The 24,503-nt window shown below is 38.1% G+C and overlaps 2 protein-coding genes across 6 annotated transcripts in view; one reads left to right on the top strand and one right to left on the bottom strand.

Annotated features, from left to right (window-relative positions):
- The window catches only part of SCLT1 (sodium channel and clathrin linker 1), a 245,289-nt gene extending 241,239 nt beyond the window's left edge, over positions 1-4,050 (bottom strand). For both annotated transcript variants that reach the window (XM_040250523.1, XM_040250522.1), the window contains exon 1: positions 3,510-4,050. In XM_040250523.1, coding sequence (XP_040106457.1) covers positions 3,510-3,543 — 34 coding nt within the window. In that variant the 5' untranslated portion in view covers positions 3,544-4,050. The remainder of the gene's footprint in view (positions 1-3,509) is intronic.
- A 106-nt stretch (positions 4,051-4,156) lies between these two features.
- Positions 4,157-23,277, top strand: CUNH4orf33 (chromosome unknown C4orf33 homolog). Of its 4 annotated transcripts, none has more exons than XM_040250535.1 (7): positions 4,157-4,298; positions 13,836-14,025; positions 17,060-17,120; positions 20,000-20,051; positions 20,306-20,505; positions 22,314-22,460; positions 23,043-23,277. In XM_040250535.1, exons 2-7 carry the CDS (start codon positions 13,845-13,847, stop codon positions 23,146-23,148), a joined length of 747 nt encoding a protein of 248 aa, XP_040106469.1. In that variant the 5' UTR covers positions 4,157-4,298; positions 13,836-13,844; the 3' UTR covers positions 23,149-23,277. The 4 variants fall into 4 exon arrangements, with proteins under 4 accessions (XP_040106469.1, XP_040106471.1, XP_040106468.1 ...); XM_040250534.1 differs by lacking the exon at positions 4,157-4,298 and adding an exon at positions 7,512-7,601; XM_040250537.1 differs by lacking the exon at positions 22,314-22,460 and having other exon boundaries at positions 4,161-4,298.
- The last annotated feature ends 1,226 nt before the right edge of the window (positions 23,278-24,503 follow it).

Below are 24,503 nucleotides of genomic sequence, written 5' to 3'. Positions count from 1 at the left end.
GTACTGGAGGTTTCAGTAAGTACAATAAGGCAAGAAAATGAAATGAAAGGCATTCCAAAGTGGAAAGGAAGAAGTAAAACAGTCTATTTATAGATGAAAAGACTGTCAATGTAGAAAATCTGAAGGACTCTGCATTAAACCTACTGGAACTAACAAGTGAGTTTAGAAAGGTGACAGAGTAAGTACACACATACAAAGTATTTCCATACACTAGAAACAATAAATTAGAAATGGAAAGTAAACAAATAGTTTACAATAGTAGCAAAACCAGCAATACATAGAGATAAATCTGACCAAATATATGCAAAATCTATATACTAAAAACTATAAAATATCACTGAAAAAATTAAAGAAGAGATATCAGTTGAGAGATTTTTTTCATTAGTCAGAGAACTCAATATCATTAAGTGAATTCTACACAAATTAATCGACAGTCATACAATGCCTATCAAAATCCCAGTATCCTTTTCTTTTGTAGAACAAGCTGATCCTAAAATGTATATGGAAGTGCAAAGGACCTATGACAGTCAAAACAACTTTGAAAAGAACAAATCTGAAAGGCCACACTGATTTATTATAAAACTGTAATAATCAAGACAGGATATTGGTTTCCAGATAGGTCAACAGAACAGAACAGAAATGGATCTACACAAATATCTTCCTCTGACTTTTTAACAAAGATGCAAAGGTAATGGAAAAGGAAATGGCAACCCACCCCAGTGTTCTTGCCTGGAGAATCCCAGGGACGGGGGAGCCTTGTGGGCTGCCATCTGTGGGGTCACACAGAGTTGGACACGACTGAAGTGTCTTAGCAGCAAAGGTAATTTAATGGAGAAAGGATAGTCTTTCCAATTGTGCATCCATATATAAAATAAAGTGAACCTTGATGCTTGTCTCACACCTTGTGCAAAATTTAACTCAAAATGCTTCATAGATTTGAGTGTAGAAATTCTAGAAGACTACACAGAACAGAAGCTTTGCAGCCTTGAATAAGGCAAAGATCTTTAGATATGCGTGTGCGTTCACTCAATTGTAACCGACTCTTTGCAACTCCAGGGACCATAGTCCACCAGGCTCCTCTGTCCAGGGAATTTTCCAGGCAAGAATACTGGAGTGAGTTGCCATTTCCTACTCCAGATGATCTTCCCTACTCCCGGGATCGAACCCACATCTCTTGTATCTCCCGCTTTGGCAGGTGGATTCTTTACCATTGTGCCACCTGGGAAGCTCAAGTTTTTATATATGACACATCCATAAAAGAACAAATTGATGAACTGAACTTCATAGTAATTAAAAACTTCTGCTCTATGAAAGACATTCTTAAGAGAATGAAAAAAAAAAAAAAGACTCCATCCCCACTGGTGAATAAACTCTTCACTCCTTAGCTTAATATACATGTCACTCTTTGAACAGGTCCTAAGGACTATCAGACCTGCCTTCTTAGATGGAGGTGGAAGAATGGTGTACTGCAAATATGCTATAACAAATTAAAGGAGGCTCAAAATCAATAGAAGTCAATGAAGAGAAGGTCAGAGGTACGTGGGAGAAGGGTAAGCTTTCTGTATTTACCTGAGCTGGTGTTTAGCTAATCAACTAATCTGGTCACCCACCAATTATAACTGGCATACGAGGTCTAAAGGAAAAAAGGGGAGAATCATAGACATCCAACACTCATTTTCATCTCTTCCTGCAAATCTTACTATTCCATGCTTCAGTTTCCTGAATAAGTAATTATTTCAAGCCTCTGAGCCTTTGCTTCTTTTGGTCCCTCTGAAAATTCCCTTCTTCCATGCATTTCTCTTCTGGTGAACTACCATTCATTTTTCAAGAAATAATTTACCGTGGCTTCTATTGTTCTCTCTGGTATTTGGACTTCAGTTTTATTTAAGAATTCTGGCTGGTGCATTTCTCTAAAACATAGTTTATGAGTGTCTCAGGAACTCTCCCACCCCAGCCAAACTTCTCACCACCAATTCTTGTCCCACACCACTCAGATGGTGGTGAGCTAGTCCTCTTTATGGGATGAAGGATATTCCCACATCAAACCTAAGAAACAATGGTAATGTTATAGTGTCATATATGTCATTAATGATTTTAGATAAAGTGTGCCCCTGAAATGTGCTAGACACCATGCTAAGTGCTTTATTTGCATCATCTCATTTAACCTTCAAAACACCACCATGTGCTATTATACCCATTTACAAGTAAGAAATTTGAGGCACAAAGAAGCTCAGTAACCTGCCCAAGGTCAAAAACATACAAAAGAGACAGAGCTAACACAGAGCCTAGACAGACTGAATCCAGAGGCTGAGTTCTCCATCACTGGCCTATGGTGTTTCCAAAATGGAATGTACCATTTCCTTCCCTCCCTCCCCCATTTTCCCTGCTGCTCAAGCAAGCCAAAAACCTTAGTTGCCCTATCTCTTTCTTCCAAATCCTTTCATCTCCAATCTCACTGTACCTACCTTTGTTCACTTCTTCCCTGGATAATAACAATCACCTGACTGCACTTGCTGTAATGCATGTTCCTCCTAACAGCCAGCGGGTTTTTCAAATAAATCACAAACTGATCGAGTTACTCTCAACTGGATTCCTTTCAGTGATTCCTATAACCTGTGCAATGATTCCAACTCCTGAAAACACAGCAGAAAGGCCCTGTGCCATCTGGCCAAATTCTTCCCTTTCAGCTCTACTTACCATTTCCCTGTATACATCAAATTTCATTCAAACAAACCTTCTTCAAAGTTTTTAACAAAACATATTCCTAGTCCCTCCCATGTTGTAAATATTGTTCTCAACCACACAGTTATCTAGTAAATTTATATTTTACTTCAAATATAAAGTTTCAGCCCAAACAGTACCTTCCTTAACCACCATCACCACCACCACCAGGTAAATTATAACCCTGTAATAGTTAATATTTGTTAGCACTGTGTCAGATACTATTCTAAATCCTACACATATTTTAACGGCCGTTTAGTCATTCGACTAACCCTGTGAGAAACCTGAGGCAGAAGAGTTGACAGTTGCTGTTACTTCAGTGTATTTATGGAAATCATATATTTCCCTCCTCAAGTTAAATTATTGGAGGGTAGAACAGTCCTCCTTATCTTCATAGCAGCTATGCTTGTCTAGTGCCTGGCACATAATAGAAACAGGAGCTCCATAAATATCTTTTGGACAAATGGCCGGAGCTGTGCCTCCAGGTTCTAACTGCAGACTTAGAAACTCTTCCTGGCAATTAGCCCTCTAATTCCTCTAGAGCATGTGAGAAGCATAACTAACATGCATCTAGCAGAGTCCCTCGTAGGCTTAAGTATTTCCCAAACGCTTCTGCTTAATGTACGCGTATCCTCATATATACCATCAAGCTTTTTCTGCAGCTTAACTTCTTTTAAGTTTTTACAAATTACGACGTACCCAACAGGCATTCAGACAACGATTCAGTCAACGATGACGACATTAAACATTACATATGAGAATTCTCAATAAAGGAATGTGGAGCTTACTTTGATCTCGCAGAAAGTCGATTTCTGTGGCCATTTGGATGCAATTTGTTTGCAGCTTTCACTACCTTTACTTTTCTCAAAAAGACACAAAGCTCACAATGCGGGAAAGCAAAACTAAGGCAAAGCTCCGGAGGTTGTCTAGCACTCGAGCGGTGTGATCAGCATCCTACTCACGCGGCGTCAACAGCCCCGCCGCGCCTCCTTCTCCAGAGTCCCAGCCCAGTCCCTCGCTCAAGCGAGACACCAAATTTCAGGTTTGCTGCGGCCCCGCCAAGTGAACTGTTTCACGTTCACCCGAATCCCAGCCAAGTAGGACCAGGGACGCGGCTGGATATATTGGACGTCCCGCGGGTCACTCGGGGTCGTGTCAGGCCACTCAGGAGAGCGCCGAGAGAGCCGGCGGGCAGCCGAGCGGCGGCATCCTTGGAGGGGCGGGGAGCGACGCCAGGACGACCGAGAAGCCCGGGGCCAGCAGCGGAAGTCCACTCGGCCCGCCCTGCGACTTTGAAACCGGTGCCCCAGACCGCTCCTTGGAGACGGTGACGCCGCCTGCGTCATCACGCGGGCGTCAGCGTCTACGTCATCGCGCTTCCTGGCGTTCTCTCACATTATTGGCTGTTTGTCCAGCGACGGGCGGGGCTGTGGGAACCTGGATGACAGCGGGTTGAACCACCTGTGTGGCGGCGGATGCGCCTGTGGGCCTGTGTCTTCGGAGGGTGGGGGTCACCGAGTTTTTTTCTTTTTTCTTTTCCTTTTTATTCCTTCAAAAAGAAAGAAATGCAAACGTAGGTAGGTTATTAAATACATATTTTAAGTGCTCCAGTATCTTTGTTGCCAAGCACTTTTGGTCTGGGAGAACCCGCTCACCAAAGCGGATGGTTGGAAAGTACTTAGGTTTCTGCGCCTGGGAGCGGAACCCAGGCTGGAGTCTTCAGCGTCTACCTCCAGAGCTGTGCGGCTGGAGGATTTCTGGGTGTGAATTTGGTAATCTCCAGAAAATAAGTGACGTGGGTCTTTGGAGAAACGACACAGCTGTTGTCTATATAGTTAGCTGTGTAGCAGTAAGGCATGGAGTTAGGAGTACTCCATAGATCCTGCAAATTCAGCAGTTATTTCTTGAGAGAGAACTTTGCTTCCTCAAAAAAAGGAAGACAAAAGTTACGATTTTTGCAAGAAAAACTAGGTAAAACTTTACATTTGTAGACGGGTTACAATCCCCGTTTAAAAAAAAACGATTTTGTCTAGATTTGAACCTCATCACTGTTTAACAGTTAAGATTAGAGGAAATTTCAATCCCAGCAATAAAAATGTTAACTTGAAGTCAGTCCCCAGTTTTAGTGCTTTTAAAGTAAATGTGTTTTTATGAATTGAGGTAAAGTTTCTGAATAGACGTATCATAGATGTAGCTCGATAAACAGTTCAAGAAGTTTTTGTTGTCTTGTACTGATACATAAAAACTAATGTGCTAAGTCGCTTCAGTCCTGTTAGACTATTTGTCACCCTATGGACTAACTCACCAGGTTTCTCTGTCCATTGGATTCTGCAGGCAAGAATATTAGATGGGTTGCCACGCCCTACTCCAGGGGATGCTCCCTACCCAGGGATCCAACCTGCGGCTCCTGCTTTGCAGGGAGATTCTTTACCGCTGAGCCACCTGGGAAGCCCAAAACTGATGGTGGTGGTGGTGGTTATAGTTGCTAAGTTGTGTCCGACTCTTGCGGCCCCATGGTCTGTAGCCACCAGGCTTTTCTATCCATGGGATTTCCCAGGCAAGAATACAGGAATTGGTTGCCATTTCCTTCTCCAGGAGACCTTCCCCACCCAGGAATCAAACCCGGGTCTCCTGTGTTGCAGGCAGATTCTTTACAGACTGAGCTAGGAGGGAAGAAGAAAATTTTAAAATGTGTCCAGCTGTATCCAGTTAGGTATTTGAAGTCCTATTACAGGGTTTCTCCATACTCACTATTAAGAGAATGAGATGGTCCCTGATCTGGTTTTTAGTGGCCATGAAGTTCAAACAAAAACTCGTTGGAAAAAGAAATTGAGAGTACAAGCTCCAACTCTTTATCAAAGGTCAACCAGTGGCGTTTTCTTCAGGAATGTCTGACTCCCCAAGTGTTTGCTTATATCTTCCCCTATATTTGAACCTGGTATACTGTCATAGGGTGATTTAACTTGGCACCAAACAAGTATTTATAAACTTAACTCTACATCACTAGAAGTTGATATTAGTGTCCGTGAAAGCAGAAAGTATTTTCTGGTTGTAAATGATGCGGTAGTCTTTACATTACATAAATTAAATATCTGAAATTGGAATTTTTACCTCTGCACTTGAATTCTTTGACCTATACAGTTAAGATCGATACAGACTATAGTTTATGGGTTTTGAGGTGTGAAGGGGTATTTTGGTTTTTGTTTTGGTTACAAGATTTTTTACTGGTTGAATTTTAATGGGTTTGAAAATAATTTTAATCTGTAAGAAACAAAATTGCTATGATTTCACTTATCTTTAAAGTGTCCCTTCTAGTGTTTTCCCTTTTTAAAACTTCCATTCTGATTTCTACTCACTTAGCCTAAGGTTGGTGCTTCCCTTTGTAGTTACTTCATGCTTCTTCCTGCAGTGTCTATCATAGTGTTTTATATTGACTTCAGGCTCCATTATAGTATCTGGAACACAGTGAGCACTCAATAAGTATCTGATGAAGGAATTAATTTACAGAACGGGTGTGCATACAAAATATCTATTACTGTAATTGAGTACAGTGAATGAGAAAAGAGAGAGAAAAGTCCTTAGTATCTTTGTAACCATTATCTAGTCACTCTTTCATATTTTTATGTTAGATTTATTTCTGCAATAAGGAAAACCTTTGAAAGTCAATAGATTGCATGAATACTAATTTATGCAATATATTGACACTGAGCATTGTGAGAAAAACATGAAGAATACAAAGTTGGAAATTTAAGCTAGGATCAAAACTTTAACATTGTCATATTAAATGCCATAAAAAATGATTTTTAAAAAAACTCTTAATAATAATTATATTTTCCCAACCAAGAAGATAACCTGGCAATTCAATCTCTCTTTTTAAGCTTGTATTTTTTATTATTATAATTATTGTAGTAAAAAACATATAACATGAAATCTACTCAATCTTTAAGGTGTTAAACACAGTATCGTTAACTATGTGCACGTTCTTGTACAGTAGATCTCCAGAACCATTTCATCTTGCATGACTGAAACTCTATACCTATTGAACGGCACTAATTTCCCTCTCCCACAAAAAGTGATTTTTATAAAACAAAAATAATCATCTGTTAAACACAAAAGTTGTTTTCCCCCCAAGAAAGTTTTTTAAAGCATAAGATCCCCTGGAGAAGGGAATGGCTACCCACTCTGATGTTCTTGCCTGGAGAATTCCATGGACAGAAGAGCCTGTGGGCTACAGTCTATGAGGACGCAAAGAGTTGAACACGACTGGGCTACTAACACACACATACACACAATCTTTTTTGAGAGTGTACTCTGCCCCATGTACGTTAACTCATTTATTCCTCACAAAACCGTGTAAGGTAGTTGCTATTTTTAAACTCTTTTTTGCAGTAACTTCCTGATAACAGTTGAAAAGTGCCTGAATTTGGATTGGAATTCAGTCTGGTCCCAATGTTAGAACCACCATGTTAAGACCTCCCAGTAGTAGAGGATTATTTACAGCTAGGATAATATTATTTACAGCTACTGTAATATAGTTTACACTTTTTGCTTACATAGGCAGTCTTTCGTTACTTTAAGTGAATTATTGCCGCACATGTTCTATTATAATCTAAATGATATATAGTTGGTTTTTAAGTTGCGCAACAATTGTAAATACTGCTGAGTTTCCCTTCCTTTTCTTTGTAGAAAACCGCTCAAACTTCTGTGGAACAATTAAAAGCTTTCAGCTGTTCACCTGTGGTCCTTCAACAGGTGTCTGCGCTTTATCGGCTAAGCCCCGCCCCCAGAACGTGCGGGCCGCGGGGCGGAGCCTAGGGCGCAGCGCGCTTCCCGTGACCTAGGCCGCCGGGAGCTAGCCAGTGGCGGACTGAGACCCACCGGTCTGTGTTTTCTGCTTGTTACGCTTTCTCCCCTCTTGTCATTCCTCACCCTCTCCCAGTCTTGTTGGCTTTTTTCTGCTGGCGGCAGTTTCTTCCCACTCTCCAGGCTGACTTCCTCATTTCTCCGTCTCTCTCTTAAGTGCGTGGAGGAGGTGGCAAGTGGTGGTGGGGTGAGGACGCAAACTGGGAAAAAAAAAATCTTACTGTAGAAAACAAAAAAAATTTCGTGAATAGAGGGTTTGGAAATTTTCCTTACAAAATGTTTTATTAAGAAAACACATTTTCCATAACTTCCTTCTTTTATCCTTTGTGCAATTTTTTTTTTTAATCCTCTCTAGACTCTTAATGCTCCCGGGTTCTGTCTCCATTCTCATCGTTCATTTCCTTTTTAAGATCTTCGCGTGGTAGAAGAAAAGTATGAAAAGAATTATTTTTGACTTTTTGATAAGACTAATTTAAAGACTAGAAGTTAAAATGTTAGAAACTACATATTAATAAACATTCATTTTAAGAAAGTCTACACAGCCAACATTAAAATTGTATGTTAGGGTGGTGTTCTGCTTGAATGAATGCATTCTTTCAATAATATTCCTAATAGTCACTCTGACTTTTTAGAAATGTTCAGCGTGCAAAACGTGAGGGAGACAAGAGGTGGTCACAAAAACATTTGAGAGATCCAGCCTTAAATTAGACTTTTTTTTTTTTTTTTAGTATTTTAGATTACTTTTGAATAGTAATGCATGTCTGTTTTAGTATAAAACTCAAGTAGGTTAAAAAAAAAAAAGTGATATAGTGAAAGTAAAACTTCTTCAGCTATCTCAGTTCCTCCAAAAAGGCAATTACTGATACACTGGTGTCTCATATATGCTTCCTGAGATAGTATATGCATTCACAAGCATGCATGCAAATACTCTCCCTTTTTATTAAGTAAATGCATACTTTTTGGACCTTGCTTTTTTAAGTTAATATATCTTAGCTGGTATATATAGAGCTGCCTCACTTCTTTTTAACTCTTGTGGGCTATTTCATTGTATGAGATAGCATAATTTATTTACCAGTCCTCTACCTGTGGGTGTTTAAGTTGTTTAACAATATTTTGTTATTCTGAACAATGTTACAACAAATAACTTTATAGAATGTCATTTTGAATGGGTACAGGTGTAATAACTCCTAGAACCAGAGTTGTTGAGTCAAAGGTTATTGGCATTTTTTGCTTTGATAGTTACTGAGGGATGCTCTTTACTGGGTCTGTGCCAGTTATGCGGAATAACATCTTGATTGTTTCTCAGTGTCCTCATTATCACGGCATTTTATCAAACTTTCTGATTCTTGACAATATAAGAGAAAAATAGTAATTTATTCTTTAATTTGCATTTCTACCGTTAATGAGATAGAACATTTTGTATTTTCTGTGTGCTGGCTATTCATACTTTTACACCATTTTTCTGTTGATACGATCTTTTCCTTATTGATTTCTAGAAGCCCTTTAAACATTAAACAAATTAGTCATTTATCTCAGCTATGAGTTGCAGGTATTTTTCCCAGACTGTCTTTGATTCTGTAATGGCAAGTTTTTATTTTTGTGGTGGAGGAAGATGGACTTTTGCTTTTATTTTTTAAATGCTTACATAGCCAAATGTGTCAGTGTATCAGTTTTTTTTCAAAATGTTTTCTCGATTTGGGGTTATATTTTAAAAAGTTTCTTTTCTACTGTAAGATTATATTATAGAAACAACCTCCTGATTTTTTCTTTCTTGTTTTTATGTGATTTGATTTATGTTTAGTTATTTGGGTTTTTTTTTTTTTTCCTGCTGTGCTACTTGTCTTGTGGGATCTTAGTTCCCTGAGTAGGGATCAAACCCAGGCCCTGTAGTGAAAGCACAGTCCTAACCACTGAATGATGCTAAAGCTGAAACTCCAGTACTTTGGCCACCTCATGCGAAGAGTTGACTCATTGGAAAAGACTCTGATGCTGGGAGGGATTAGGGGCAGGAGAAGGGGATGACAGAGGATGAGATGGCTGGATGGCATCACCAACTCGATGGACGTGAGTCTGAGTGAACTCTGGGAGTTGGTGACGGACAGGGAGGCCTGGCGTGCTGCGATTCATGGGGTCGCAGAGAGTCGGACACGACTGAGCAACTCAACTGAACTGAACCACTGAACCACCAGGAAATGCCGTAGATCTTTGATTCATTTAAAATTTAGTTTGGTGTAGGGATCCAGTATTATTAAATTGAACTGCAAAATGAACCAGTTGATAATAGATGTCTTGATTGATTAGCTACATGAGAACCATTGCCAACTCCCCATAGACTTCTGTACAATATTTATCCAATACCTGCTATGGTGCCTGAAACAAAATGTCACTTCACAAGTCACTTCAGTCGTGTCCGACTCTGTGAGACCACATAGACAGCAGCCCACCAAGCTCCGCCATCCCTGGGACTCTCCGGGCAAGAACACTGGAGTGGGTTGCCATTTCCTTCTCCAGTGCATGAAAGTGAAAAGTGAAAGTGAAGTTGCTCAGTTGTGTCAGACTCTTCGAGACCCCATGGACTGCAGCCTACCAGGCTCCTCTGTCCATGAGATTTTCCAGGCAAGAGTACTGGAGTGGGTTGCCGTTGGCCTTCTCCAGAAACAAAATGAGTAACTAATAAACCTTTGATAAGCTAATTTCAAAGGAAGTTTCTAGGTATGATATATTATCTTAGTTATTTGCCATCATATTAATATATAGTGTTGAAAAAGATAATGATACCCCAGTACAGTTGATTTCTCCTACATAAAATCTTAGAATCATGAAGTTTTAGATCCAGAGACTAGAGCAGTTATTCACTCCACAAATAAATTAGTAAGTTCTTGTTATTTGCAGGCATTCTAGCTTATGGGGAGAAAATAAACAAGTTGGTCATGTAGTTTCAAGTGCTGTGAACCAAAACAGAGCAGTGTATGGGCAATAGAGAATGACAGGGAGTGGAATGCTTCTCGGATGCCCAGCAGCCCAGGTCGTGAAGGACACTGATAAATGAATTGTCTCTACTTCATATGAGCACACATGCCAACAAAGAAAATAGAAAGGTTGTGGGGGCTAAGCCACCATGAACCTGAGTGTCCCTAGGGAGTTGAAAATCAACTGTCTCTGTCTAGGTCCAGTATTTTCTTTAGATTATAAACTAGTGGGCAGGACTATACTTTTTAGTTGATTTTGTTGTATTATGTACACTTGATATATTCTTTAAGCAGATTAACAAGTTGTTTTGATATGAAACTAACATCATTTTATGCAATTTAAGTCAAAATTGTATTCTGAGTTCAGTCACTCAGTCTTGTCCGACTCTTTGCAACCTCATGGACTTTGCAGCATACCAGGCTTCCCTGTCCATCACCAACTCCCAGAGCTTGCTCAAACTCATGTCCACCGAGTCGATGATGCCATCCAACTATGTCATCCTCTGTTGTCCCCTTCTCCTGCCTTCAATCTTGCCCAGCATCAGGGTCTTTTCAAATGAGTCAGTTCTTTGCATCAGGTGGCCAAAGTATTGGAGTTTTAGCTTCAGCATCAGTCCTTCCAATGAACATTCAGGACTGATTTCCTTTCAGATGGACTGGTTTGATATCCTTGCAGTCCAAGGGACTCTCAAGAGTCTTCTCTAACACCACAGCTCAAAAGCATCAGTTCTTCAGCGCTCAGCTTTCTTTATAGTCCAACTCTCACATCCATACGTGACTACTGGAAAAACCATAGCTTTGACTAGATGGACTTTTGTCAACAGAGTAATTGCTGCTTTTCTATATGCTGTTTAAGTTTGTCATAGCTTTTCTTCCAAGGAGCAAGCCTCTTTTAATTTCATGGCTGCAGTCACCATCTGCATTGATTTTGCAGCCCAAGGTAATAAAGTCTGTTTCTGTTTCCATTGGTTCTACCCTTGGTCATATCAGCCATGGCACTCTTCCCTGCTAGTAGAAGTCTAGCTGATGTTTCTTGCAGTAATTTACAAATAATGTTCAAAGAAACCTTAGAAGAAAAGGAAGAAGGAACCAGTGGAAAGAGTTGGATTATCACTACCTTATACTGTCAATGAGAGTAGCTCTGCTTTCATCATTTATTTATCTTTCAGCCAAGATGACATTTTGCAGTAATTTGAAGCCACAGTCTTATCACGAACCAGCATATGTGCTTGGACACTTCCAAGGCTATTTTTAGGAGCACATCACTGCATGTGGTTTAATTCCATTTATAGATAGAGATGATGGCCTACAAGAACTGGGAGTTGAAAATTCCCTGGTGGAAACCTACTGATTAGGATAGGCATCCGTTTAATGTATGCAACGTTTTGGTGTGTTTGGATATGGTAATTGTATGGAGAATGAGTGAATCTACCAAAACTTCATAGTCACTGAGCTATGTTTTGCCAGGATTGTCAAAAATTGTCAAGCCCTAAGTTAGGAGTATAGCATGTTATTGCCAGAATCAGATTTAATGAGCATTTCTAACATCTTGATTTATTCTTACTTTTTCCTCTATGCTGCAAGAAGGTACTGGTACCAAAATTGGGAGTAGAGGGTAATATATTTATTTTTAAAGAATGTGCCTTCATATTTCAACAGAAGAAAATAAATTTATTATTGAGGTGTATTATCCCATGCAAATCAAGACTGAATTCCACATATATTAGAGTCAGTTTATACAGTCTTATCACTCACTGAGCTTATTTCAATGATGAATATAAATTGCTCAACATATCCTCTTCTAAAGTGCTATTAGCTGCAAATGGCTCATGATACCGTAACTATTTTTTAATTTTAGAAGTTATTAAAATTTGTTAGCATATAGTGAAAATTGAGAAAACAACATACTTTACAAAAAGGTTTTTGTTTGAAGCTCTTGGATTCATTATCTGACACACAGCTTATATATTTGGATCTCCCAATGCTGGGCATGTAGTAGGTACTTAATATATATTTGTTGGAATAAATTTACTCAAGTATAGTTTTTATGAAGCCATCACATTGTATACCTTAAATATATACATTTTTTGTCAATTATACCTCAGTAAACCTGAAAAAAATGAAGCAAATTTATTCAAAATGTAGGACTTTATTATTTGCAATAAAAATAACATGAAGCGAGTAAATAAATCTAGATAAGTCTTCAGAGAAGTCTAGAAATATCATCATTTACTCATCAAGATTATCTTTTGGGCAAGAAATAAGGACCTAGTATAATTTGAGGGGATCTGTCACTCCTAAATAATATTTCCATCTATTTGCAGATTTCTTAAATGTCTTCATCTGGGAAAGCATGGCTGACATTGGTTCAGTTTCTTGATTTACTAGCTATTTGATCTCGGACATGTCTTTTTCTTCATTTGTAATATTTAATAATAGTTTCTCTACAAGTTTTTGTGAAATTAAACTTTTATAAAGTGCTTGATCCATAGTGTTCAACAGAACATAATTTTAATAATTTAACACTGTGCCCTTCTATTTAATGCTTAGAGTAACAATTTAAAATGAAAATACTGCTTGTGTCAGATATACTTTGTCTATTTGAAAGTTTAATGATCGCAGATTTTGTTACCATATTTCAGTTGGAGAGAAGGGATTAACCAAGCATGTGGTCATTTAACACTTGAAATATCAAAGATTGAAAAGGCTAAGAAAAACGTTACTCTGAGACTAAGGACGACAATGTTAAACTTTGCCAGTCTTGAAATGCTTGAAACCCCTCCCTCCATTTTCACTGCAAAAAGGAAAAGAATTTTAGCCGAAAGAACAATGTTAACAGCAATGCTTGTTTTCATTTATACAGATTTCAAAAAATCAAATTGAATTTTACTGTAAAGGTCTTAATTCTCAGGCAATCCAGTAATTCATCTGCACACATTACAGTAAGACAAAGAATGGCATATAAACTTATAGTGCTTATAGTTTTAAGTAAATGAACAGTTTGCAATGGCTTAATTACAGTTCTTAAAAATTAATTTGATACACTCTGTACAAGGTAACTCGAGCCAGATCTAGTCTTAACAATTTTACATCCAATCACCTATTATAATAGAATTCCATATCCATGATTTACTACAACATGAATGGCCTTTTGACTCTCAGAACCGTGTTCTTGTCACTCAGCTGCCTTCCTGCCTACTATTTGGCTTGGAAATTTTCATTTCTTTCTAAAGGAAACATTTGTAAATTGTTAGCTTTTCTTCTTTTTTTCTCCCCACTTAGAGTCTCTAGATGGATTTTAAAATTGAACACACTTGGGATGGTTTTCCAGTGAAGCATGAGCCAGTGTTTGTCAGGCTGAATCCAGGTGACAGAGGAGTGATGATGGAAGTCAGTGCTCCATTTTTCAATGATCCTCCATCCCCACTAGGAGAACCAGGAAAACCTTTCAATCAATTGTGGGATTATGAAGGTAAGTAGAAGTGCTGTATTTTATTGCAAACATAAATCTTTTTATAATAACCTCTCATAGAACTATTATTTTATCTTGCTCTAAGGAAGTGCTTCTGAGCCCCTGACATGTGCAGTTTTCTGATATTTCCTACCAATCTCTTATTCTGACTTTTTCACCATTACCTATGGACTTCGGCTATATAACTAGAACAGTGAAAAATGGCAATTACAAATCCAGATTTTTAAATTGCTGCTATATTTCCTTCCTTTGTATCTGTTACCTATTTTAAGAAAAGTTCAGCATTCCTGTTTTGTTTTTAAGTATCTTCAAATGGCTACTTTAACCTTATAAACCTTCTTTATGGAAGCTTTGGGGTGTTTTACTTATTATAAAAACATCATCAACTTCAACATGAAGTATAGTTTTTATTTTATACTGGCAAATAATCTCACACATCAAAGGAAGGCTAAGAGACCTGCTGTGAAGTCGCAGTTTCAGGTTTGCTGTATGATCACCTTCTAATGAATCCTAATTAAGCTACCGAACTTATCTTTCTGAAATAATCTTTAGATGCCATTTCCTAGGTAACAGATCTTTACTATCCCTAAGATAAGGTTCAAATCCTTCCCTTGAGCTTTCATGGTACTTGTGAATCCAGCTATCATTAAACCAAAAGCTCTTAACTTCCTAAAGGCTAATAGTCTAACCTTTCGGTCATATTCTCACTCATGTCCCTTTTCTCGTTCTAGCCCCCTCCTTTGATACATATCATTCACAGTCTAATTCAGGTTCCATTTCTTCAAAGAAACCTTTGATGACTCTTCTAGTCCACACTAACATCTACTTTCTCTATACCACTTGTATAGCATGCATTTTGTTGGTGTTAATTTATCACATCTTAAACATACATTGTTTTTTATTGATATAGAACTTGTATATACCAACTTCCTGATCATGTTAGTCACTCACACTAATGTGAGTTATATACTGGAGGTACTATAGACACTAAACTCAACAAATCCTAAACTCAACTAGTCTACTTCTCTTATAAACCTACTTCTTTCCCTAATTGCCCAGTCTAAGTCAATAGCACCATAATACATCAAATCACCTAATAAAGAAATGTGATATCTTTTCAAGATATCCATCTCTGTCTCTATATTTGGATTAAGTCCTAGCAGTTTCACCTCCTAAGTGTTTCTCTAATTCAGTATCTCTTCTTCATCCTACTATCCTTGCCATAGGTAGAAGACTTTAAAAGGAATAATAAGACTCACTGAATTGTTAATGGAACCATATCTTAGATATTTTATTATTATAAAAATAACACATGGAAAACTAGAAACAACCTAAATGTCTATCAATAAAGGATTGTGTTAATAAATCATAACATTCTATAGAAGAATACTATGCAGCAATTAAAAAGAATTAGTTATCTATATGCTGTGAACTTGCATGTGTGTGTATATGTGAAGAAAGCAAATTGTAAGCAGAAAATGAGTCTATAGATACAGTTTTCAAATCTATGCAAGTAAAATAGATTGTGGAAAGACAGAAGTCTGACAGGTTTTAGAACAAAGTGGGAAGAAAAAGACTTTGACTTTTTACTTACATATATGTTTATATTGTTTTGATAATAAGCATATATCACTTTCAAAATTCTTTAATTTTTAAAATAAGCATTCTCAGAAAATTCCAGGAAATTGTAAAGAGTATTCCACTTGTCAGAGATAAACAGCCGTAACATTTTTGTGCATATTTTGCCAGCCTCTAAGCACAGGCACATATGCACATTTTTGTTTCATGTACACTTGCTTATTGCTCTGCAGCTTATCAAGTATCATTCCTTTTATCTTTCCTATATCAAAAATACTTTACTGTATATTTTATTTTAATGACTGAATTATATTCTATTACATGGAGTACACAGATTTCATTATTTTTTTTAACAGCTCTCCTATATAATGTGTGCTTAGTTGCTCAGTTACGTCCGACTGTGTGACCCCATGGAATGCAGCCGGCCAGGCTCTTCTGTCCATGGGGATTCTCTGGGCAAGAATACTGGAGAAGGTTGCCATTCCCTTCTCCAGGGTATCTTCCCAACCCAGGGATTGAACCCAGGTCTCCCACTTTGCAGGCAGATTCTTTATCACCTGAGCCACCAGGGAAGCCTCTCCTATATAACAGGTTTATTTATATATAATAGGAGGTAACCATTTAGGCCATTTCTTTTGAGTAATACTTTGATAAATAGTGTGTTACTTCTTTTCTCAGTTGTGTGATTATTTCCTTAGGATAAATTCCTTGAAAAAGATAAGTCGCTCAGAGTCTGTGTGATAATGCTCATTTCTTTTCAACCTTACCAGCACTAGGCTTTATTAATATTTTTATTTAATGGCTATCTGATATGGTTTTTCCAGTAGTCATGTATGGATGTGAGAGTTGGACTATAAAGAAAGTTGAGTGCCAAAGAATTGATGTTTTTGAACTGCGGTGTTGGAAAAAACTCTTGAGAGTCCCTTGGACTGCAAGGAGATCCAGCCAGTCCATCCAAAAGGAAATCAATCCTGAATATTCATTAGAAGGATTGATGCTGAAGCTGAAACTCCAATACATTGGCCACCTGATGCAAAGAACTGACTCATTTGAAAAGACCCTAATGCTGGGAAAGATTGAAGGCTGAAGAAGGGGATGACAGAGGATGAGGTGGTTGGATGGCATCACCAGCTCAATGGACATGAATTTGAGTACACTCCAGGAGTTGGTGATGGACAGGGACGCCTGGTGTGCTGCAGTCCATGGGGTCGCAAAGAGCTGGACACGACTGAGCAACTGAACTGACTGACTGATATGAGGGAAAAAAATGATTTATTTTTTATGTATTTTTTCTTACAGGCAGTGTCTAGTTTTTATTTTCCTCTTTTCCTCGTGGTGATATAGCTTTAATTAAAGATAATGTATTAATTCATTTATATTCTAAAGATATAAACAGATTATTTATTGTTGAAGCAAAGTTAAATTTCTCTATATGTCCTATCTCTGTTTTCAAAAGTTGTGGAAGCGTTTTTCTTGAATGACATAACTGAACAGTATTTAGAAGTGGAACTTTGTCCGTAAGTATAAAATATTTTTTCTTAATTCATTACTACATATTTTGAACACATTATTTTCTAATTGTAAATCATATAGATTAATAAAAGCTCACTAATTCTATCTAACTATTGGGAATGCTAGTCTGAATTTATCTGAATTATATATAATTCTTTGTTTTCAAGTAGATGTGTAATGTAGAATATGTTTTAGAAAATATTACGTTGATACTATTTTCAATTCACTAATGAAGTTTTCTAATAAATTTGAAGGTTCTGCAAAATGAAAAATTCTTATAAAACAAACTCATTATTTACACTGTAAATTTGAATTATTATATATTAACTATTTAGAAATAAAGATATAATGAATTGAACTACTTTATGAAAATGATTACTTTGTGAAAATGATGATTACTTTATGAAAATGACTTTTTAGGGGATTTTTTTAACTAGGTTAAATTTTAATCTTTTTTTTTTTTTTTTAAATTTTAATCTTATATATTACATAACTATGTGTTCATGTATTCCTCCCTTTATTCATCATTCATTTACTGAGTATATACTGTGTCACTTTGTGTGCCGCATATTAAAACTAAATCACACATGGCTTTTCCTAGACTCAAGAAAAGTATTAACCATGGACTCTCTCTGTGGAAATTTAACTGGTCCTTGGGAACTGTCTACCTGGTTGGCAGTTTTCTTTCCTCTAGATGTCAAAAAGTAAATTTATGCCTACCTGTTATCTAAATTGTAAGAAAAGTTAATATTTAGAAATGAAATATTTATTTATACACCATTACTATTTTAAAATGACATTTCAGTACTCCTCAGCATCGGTTATCTTGCAGTCTTTGTCCTTTTGTAGACTAAGCAGAGTCCCAAACAATTGATTTAAATGAGATTTTGGATACAATTTTCTTTTACTTTGATTTCCTGCTAATACTAGATTTCTTGCTAACGTAACTGTTTGCAGTTATAGTTTTTCAGAAGTACTATATATCTTTGTTACCCTTCAAATAACATGTCAAAAAATTTTTTGAGAAATATTACCATAAACTATAATGTGAAGTAAGAAAATTTCCCCATATGCATCAGAAAGCTAAGCCAAATAGGTTTATAACTTGTATGGAAGGTTAGTCAAGAACTTGAATCTGCTAGAATTCTTGAGCTACATCCTTAGCTTAAATTTGTCAGATAGTATCAGTTTATTTTCATAAAGTAATGACTTAGCACAAAATACATTGAATAGATTTATCTTTTGCTAGAAAATTACGCAATAACCATTGTGTATAAAATTAATTCTAAAAGTTCAGTTTTAGATCTATTAGGACAGTTAATAATCAATAATCTTGGTTTTGCTTCAGGCAAGCAACTCCTATGACAGTTAACCTCTAGGAAAGCAATTTGAATATGTTTGAATTTGTAAGGTCTTTTATTGCTCTTAAGATATTCATATGGTTGCATAATAACAATAAAAATAAGCAGAGGACTTTTAAATGGAAAAGAATACTTGTTTCTCTTAGACTCATTTCTTGAAGGAAATCCTTCCGGAAAACTCTCAATAGACCATTTGTGCCAAATGTTTAGTTACAGTCTTTTACAAAGACAGTAAATTTGCTTCATGTAGCTATTTGAGATCCTTTGATTCTTACTGACAGGGATAATCCCAATTATGCTCTCCTATTAGAATCTTCTTGTGGGGATAAGTTGTGCTTCTTTTTTAAAATGGACATCACTGGGACAACCCAGAGGGATGGTACAGGGAGGGAGGAGGGAGGAGGATTCAGGATGGGGAACACATGGATGGCGGATTCATTTTAATGTATGGCAAAACCCATACAATATTGTAAAGTAATTAACCTCCAATTAAAATAAATAAATTTATATTAAACAAATAAATAAAATGGACATCAGTGTCAGAACTAATGGTAGAAAGCAGGAAAACACAACAGGCAGATGGAATGAGGACAATTGTACTGGGAAATAGTTACAAATTAAAGTCTTCAGCCTGTTAGGTAGTTTTAGACAACCTATATTTTTATTTTCTATCTCCTTAATGAGCTTCAAGACAGTTTTCTTATAGAAATAACGTTTTAAAAAGTTGTGGGATTTTGACCTGGAAATTGGTGCCAGCTTCCTTTAGGATACTTTACTTCTCAAAATAAGTTTTCTAATGAACTCCAAATATCCCACCCATTTTTCATACTGTGTATCGTCTAACCAATTGAAATATTTCATTTCTTATTTAAATAATATAAGGAAGAATCTGAACATGTGTAACTTTATGCATTTGATGGCACTTGCCTGGGAAATATGGAGAAGGCAATGGCACCGCACTCCAGTACTCTTGCCTGGAAAATCCCATGGACAGAGGAGCCTGGTAGGCTGCAGTCATGGGATCGCTAAGAGTCGGACACGACTGAGCGACTTCACTTTCACTTTTCACTTTCATGCACTGGAGAAAGAAATGGCAACCCACTCCATTGTTCTTGCCTGGAGAGTCCCAAGGAGGGGGAGCCTGGTGGGCTGCCGTCTATGAGGTCGCACAGAGTCGGACACGACTGAAGCAACTTAGCAGCAGCAGCCTGGGAAATAAGTCATTTCTAAGTAACTGAACATGCTAGGTCTCCCTGTAATTATTTAGTATGCATATTGCATCCTTTAATTATTTGAAACTTAGTCACAAGCAGGCACATGGAGGAGGTCATGGCAGCTGACTCCAGTATTCTTGTCTGGAGAATCCCATGGACAGAGGAGCCTGGCAGGCTACAGTCCATGGAGTCACATAGAGTCAGACATGACTGAAGCAACAGCATGTGCACACACACGTGGAGACGTGAAAGATAGTGAAGAAAATAATGATCGTTTCAAACACTCATGAAGGATTTTAAATTTTACAGCCATGGACAGCATTTGGTGCTTTTACTTTCTGGAAGAAGAAATGTGTGGAAAGTAAGTAAATGAAAATATGAGACAAAATCCTTAAGTGTACAGGGTATATTGTTAATGTTGCTGTTCAGTTGCTCAGTCATGTCTGACTCATGTTCATGGGTTGTTCACGTGACCCCCACGAACTACAACCCACCAGGCTTCTTTGTCTATGGGATTTCCCAGGCAAGAAAACTGAAGTGGGTTGCCATTTTCTTCTCCAGTTTAAAGTATAAATATGAATATACCTTTTTGTGTTTCACATGTTGTTTCTGTAGCAAGGACTTGATCTATCATTCAAAGTGTCTAGAGGAGAAGCAAAATGGGAAGGCAGTGCTTTTATTCCTTGGAGTTATTTTCCACCAAATGTGACAAAATTCAATTCATTTGCAATTCATGGATCAAAAGATGAAAGAAGCTATGAAGCTCTTTACCCTGTACCTCAACATGAACGGCAGCAAGGACAAAAACCTGATTTGTAAGTAGAAAATAAATGAAAATATGTCCCAACTGTAAGAGTTTTTTTTTTTTTTTAATTAGTTCATGGTAGGGTAGCAGTAACATTTTTTGGTTAAAGAAGACACATATAAGCATAGTCTTATATGTGTCTCTCCACTGCGCTCAGTAGAGCATTTAGATTTCCACAATAGTGTGAGAAGAATCTTCTTAGTGAGTACTATAGCAGTTAGTATTGAAGTACAGTTGCAAATTTATTTATGATCCCTTTCAGAGGCAAATGATCAGAGGCATCTGTATTTCCTGGTGTGAGCGGTGGGTTAATAAATCTTTTCTTCTGCTGCTGGAGAATCTGACCTTAAGTTAACTCTCTAGTTCTCTTCTCCTGGTCACCTCATGAGGATAAAAATGTCAGCTGTATTTCTAGGCAGTATAGATGGGGACAGCAGGGCTTAGAGATTTCCCTTTAATAGTAATGCACCCTGAGGGGACCCTGGAAGGTACTCCTAGAGAGTTACTACAAGAAATACTATCTCCTGTGGGACAGCAGGCATAGAAGCCAAGGAGTCACCTGCAAATTTTCCATTTAAGTCTGATCTCTTTGCACCTGAAGCCGTCACTTAAGGAGAATGTAGCCCCCAGCCAGTCTTAGGAATGCTTCATGGACTGCTGCAAACACTACCCACTTAGAGGAAGGAAAGCCAGACACTGTCCTGGGGCAGCCTGAGAGTACTCAAGTGGCCCTTGAGAGTCCTGCTCTATTGAGTGTACTCAGGTGGCCAAGGTAGCCTGGTGAGTCTGCATGTTTAGAAAAGCCTAATAGAGACATCCTAGGAGAAGGCAATGGCAACCCACTCCAGTACCCTTGCCTGGAAAATCACACGGACGGAGGAGCCTGGTAGGCTACAGTCCATGGGGTCGCTAAGAGTCGGACACGACTGAGCAACTTCGCTTTCACTTTTCACTTTCCTGCATTGGAGAAGGAAATAGCAACCCACTCCAGTGTTCTTGCCTGGAGAATCCCAAGGATGGGGGGAGCCTGGTGGGCTGCCATCTATGGGGTCGCACAGAGTCGGACACGACTGACGTGACTTAGCAGCAGCAATAGAGACATCCTAGTGGGCTTTGCACCATGGTAGACTGATTTCCCGACCTTTTACCCTTGGCAAGTGCTGCACTGTCTCCTTTGCCCTTCCTGTCATGCTCTTACTCTGCTCTACTTGGATTTTTATCTCTTCATGCCTCTTATTTTGCCTGAGATATTTTCCGCTTTCCCCCTTGCTTTTCTTCCAGGTCCTGACCCTTTCTAACTAACCTCTTTATCCCTTCCTTTCTTTTATCCTTCGATGTTGTTTCCTTAGCTGCTTAATCTGGATTGACAGTTGTGACTAAAAGTGGTTCAACTTGGTCAGGTGGGCAGAGTGGGACAGGAATCTAGATGCCACTCACTCGGGGCTTTCTTATCAAGATGGCTTGTTTCTCTGGCTTCTCACAAGCTAATGCACTCCTGTATTTGGGCTTCTTGTTTATAGGTTATTGGATGCTTACTCTAGGTAAAAGTATGGTTATGCTGTCGGCTAGCGCAGAGGGATTTCCTTCAGAGCTGAGTTCCACTGCAGCATGTGAGCTAAACCTGGCTCTCCTCTTTGCATGCTCAGTCACTTCAGTCAGGCCCAACTCTCTGTGACCCTGTGGACTGTAACCCACCAGGTTCCTCTGTCCGTGGGATTCTCCAGGCAGGAATACTGAAGTGGGTTGCTGTGCCCTCCTCCAAGGGATTTTCCTAATCCAGGGATCGAACGCCATCTCTTACATCTCCTGCATTGGCAGGTGGATTCTTTACCACCAGCGCCACCTGGGAAGCCCCTCTCTCCTCATTGCTAAGTCGCTTCAGTCGTGTCCGACTCTGTGCGACCTGGTAGATGGCAGCCCACCAGGCTCCGCCGTCCCTGGAATTCTCCAGGCAAGAACACTGGAGTGGGTTGCCATTTCCTTCTCCAATTCTCTCCTCATTAGGCCACAGTAAAAAGCTAATCGTTAAATGATAGTAAATCCTAGGAGTTAAATGATTTTCCTAGAAAGAGAAAAAAAGAATTATATTTAACTCTCTTTTACATAAATCTGCCTTGCTTTGGCAAAGGAGTCTATCCTTTAATCTGTTGAGCTGAAACTTTTAAAAAACAATTGTTTGTATAACTGATATAAATCATATCAGAGTTTGAATATGAAAATATCTGTGATAATATAACATGATTTGTTTAAGACTAGATGAAATGAGTCAGGTTTTGACGGTTGATTTTTATTTGTCCCTTCAGCTGTGAGGGAGCTATTTGCAGAATTGAAAGGAGAGTGCTTTGAGATATGGGTGAATATTTTCAGAGCTGAATGTCTGATGGCTAGAGTAAGAAAACTGTACATGTGAATACATCTTACCTTTGAGGTTCTTAAAATAGAATGTTGTCCTATAATAGATATGACAAAATAAATAGCTTCTCAGGACAGATTTTTCACAAATATATAATTCATTTCAAATCCGACTATCTTTTTCTTTGCATGTAGCCATCGTCTGGAATACTTCAGGTCTTTCAGTTTTAACACACTGCTTGGAGAAAAGTGGAACCAGCCAGAATCAGACCTGTGGCTGATAGAGAAACCTGATGTGTAGGAGTATAGTAGATGACTGTATCAATCATTTCTTCTCTATACCCTTTAATGTAAACCAATAATAATCTCTTTCAAGATATCATGAACACATTTCAACAATAAATATTTTATGGAGGTCAGTGAAAATAGAGTATTTCTGTGGTAAATTGTGTATGAATTAACAGGAAAGTAGAAAGTTCAGATATGATTTTAATTGTAAAGTGAAAATGTTTCTCAGTTACTTTGTCCAGGAGCCATCATGTCAAGGTTCTACCATCTGCCTTGCATCACCATCACCCTCAAATATCCCTGACTCAGTCAGCCCAAATCATCATTTCTCTTCCCACTTCCCTAAATTTCAGCCAGCTTGTAACTGAACATCTTATTTGCACATTTTTGAACTCCATTGTAATATAAATTCTTGGACTTCCCCGGTGGTATAATGGTTAAGAATTTGCCTGCCAATGCAGGGGTCATGGGTTCACTCCCTGGTTGGGGAAGATTCCACATGCTGTGGGGCAGCTAAGCCTGTGCACCACAACTACTGAAGCCTGTACCCACTAGAAGCTGTGCTCCACAACCAGAGGAGCCACCACAATGAGAAGCACTCACCACTGGAGAAAACCTGTGTCAGCACTGAAGACCCAGCACAGCTCAAAATTAATAAATTTTTTTAAATTGGCACTTTCTTTTGAAAAATATTTATATAATAATTCTTTACTCAGACTCCTCTGTTCATACTTGAAATGAATAGAAAACTGGTATATTTCACTTGAACAGGATGTACACATCTGTTAAGGCATTATTAAAATACATGTGCTATATAATCAGTGTTTTTTTCCTGTCTTATGATTACTTTTCTTCTGTAGAAGAAAATAGAATGAAGTTGTCTTGAATTCCGGTAACAGATTCTGCTTTTATTTGCAAATAATAAATGACGTTTTCTTTATGCTGTTAAACAAGATGTCAGAATGTCTTCATTTTGTTTTCTAAACATCAAACACCTCTGGTCCATAATTTTCAAACTTTGTTATAATTCATTGCTTGAAGCCATCTAGTAGATTATCTGTGAACTTCTCCACCAAGTTCACCATTGCCTGGTCCTTCACCATTGTTCTTAACACGAGATTAGCAGTCTTAACAGAGGAAACTTTGCTTGTACAGACATCTATTTGCCTACCCAACAATATATTTTTACTTCTTTTCCTTTGCTAACTCATATATATAGCTTCAATTTTTATTTTTTATTTCAGTTTATATAGCTTCAATTTTTCAGTTCAGTTCAGTCGCTCAGTCGTGTCTGACTCTTTGCAACCCCGTGAACCGCAGCACGCCAGGCCTCCCTGTCCATCACCAACTCCCAGAGTTCGCTCAGAC

The sequence above is a fragment of the Oryx dammah genome, unplaced genomic scaffold (assembly GCF_014754425.2).
Source record: "Oryx dammah isolate SB20612 unplaced genomic scaffold, SCBI_Odam_1.1 HiC_scaffold_12, whole genome shotgun sequence".
Classification (NCBI taxonomy): domain Eukaryota; kingdom Metazoa; phylum Chordata; class Mammalia; order Artiodactyla; family Bovidae; genus Oryx; species Oryx dammah.
Note: the sequence above shows the minus strand (reverse complement) of the source record. Positions and strands in the feature narration are given on the sequence as shown.

Coding starts and splice junctions, on each gene's coding strand:
- CUNH4orf33 (XM_040250535.1), top strand. CDS start 13,845: ATGGATTTTAAAATTGAACACACTTGGGATGGTTTTCCAGTGAAGCAT. Junction 17,121..19,999: donor TTAGAAGTGGAACTTTGTCC/GTAAGTATAAAA, acceptor TAAATTTTACAG/CCATGGACAGCATTTGGTGC. Junction 20,506..22,313: donor CAAGGACAAAAACCTGATTT/GTAAGTAGAAAA, acceptor CTGCATTGGCAG/GTGGATTCTTTACCACCAGC.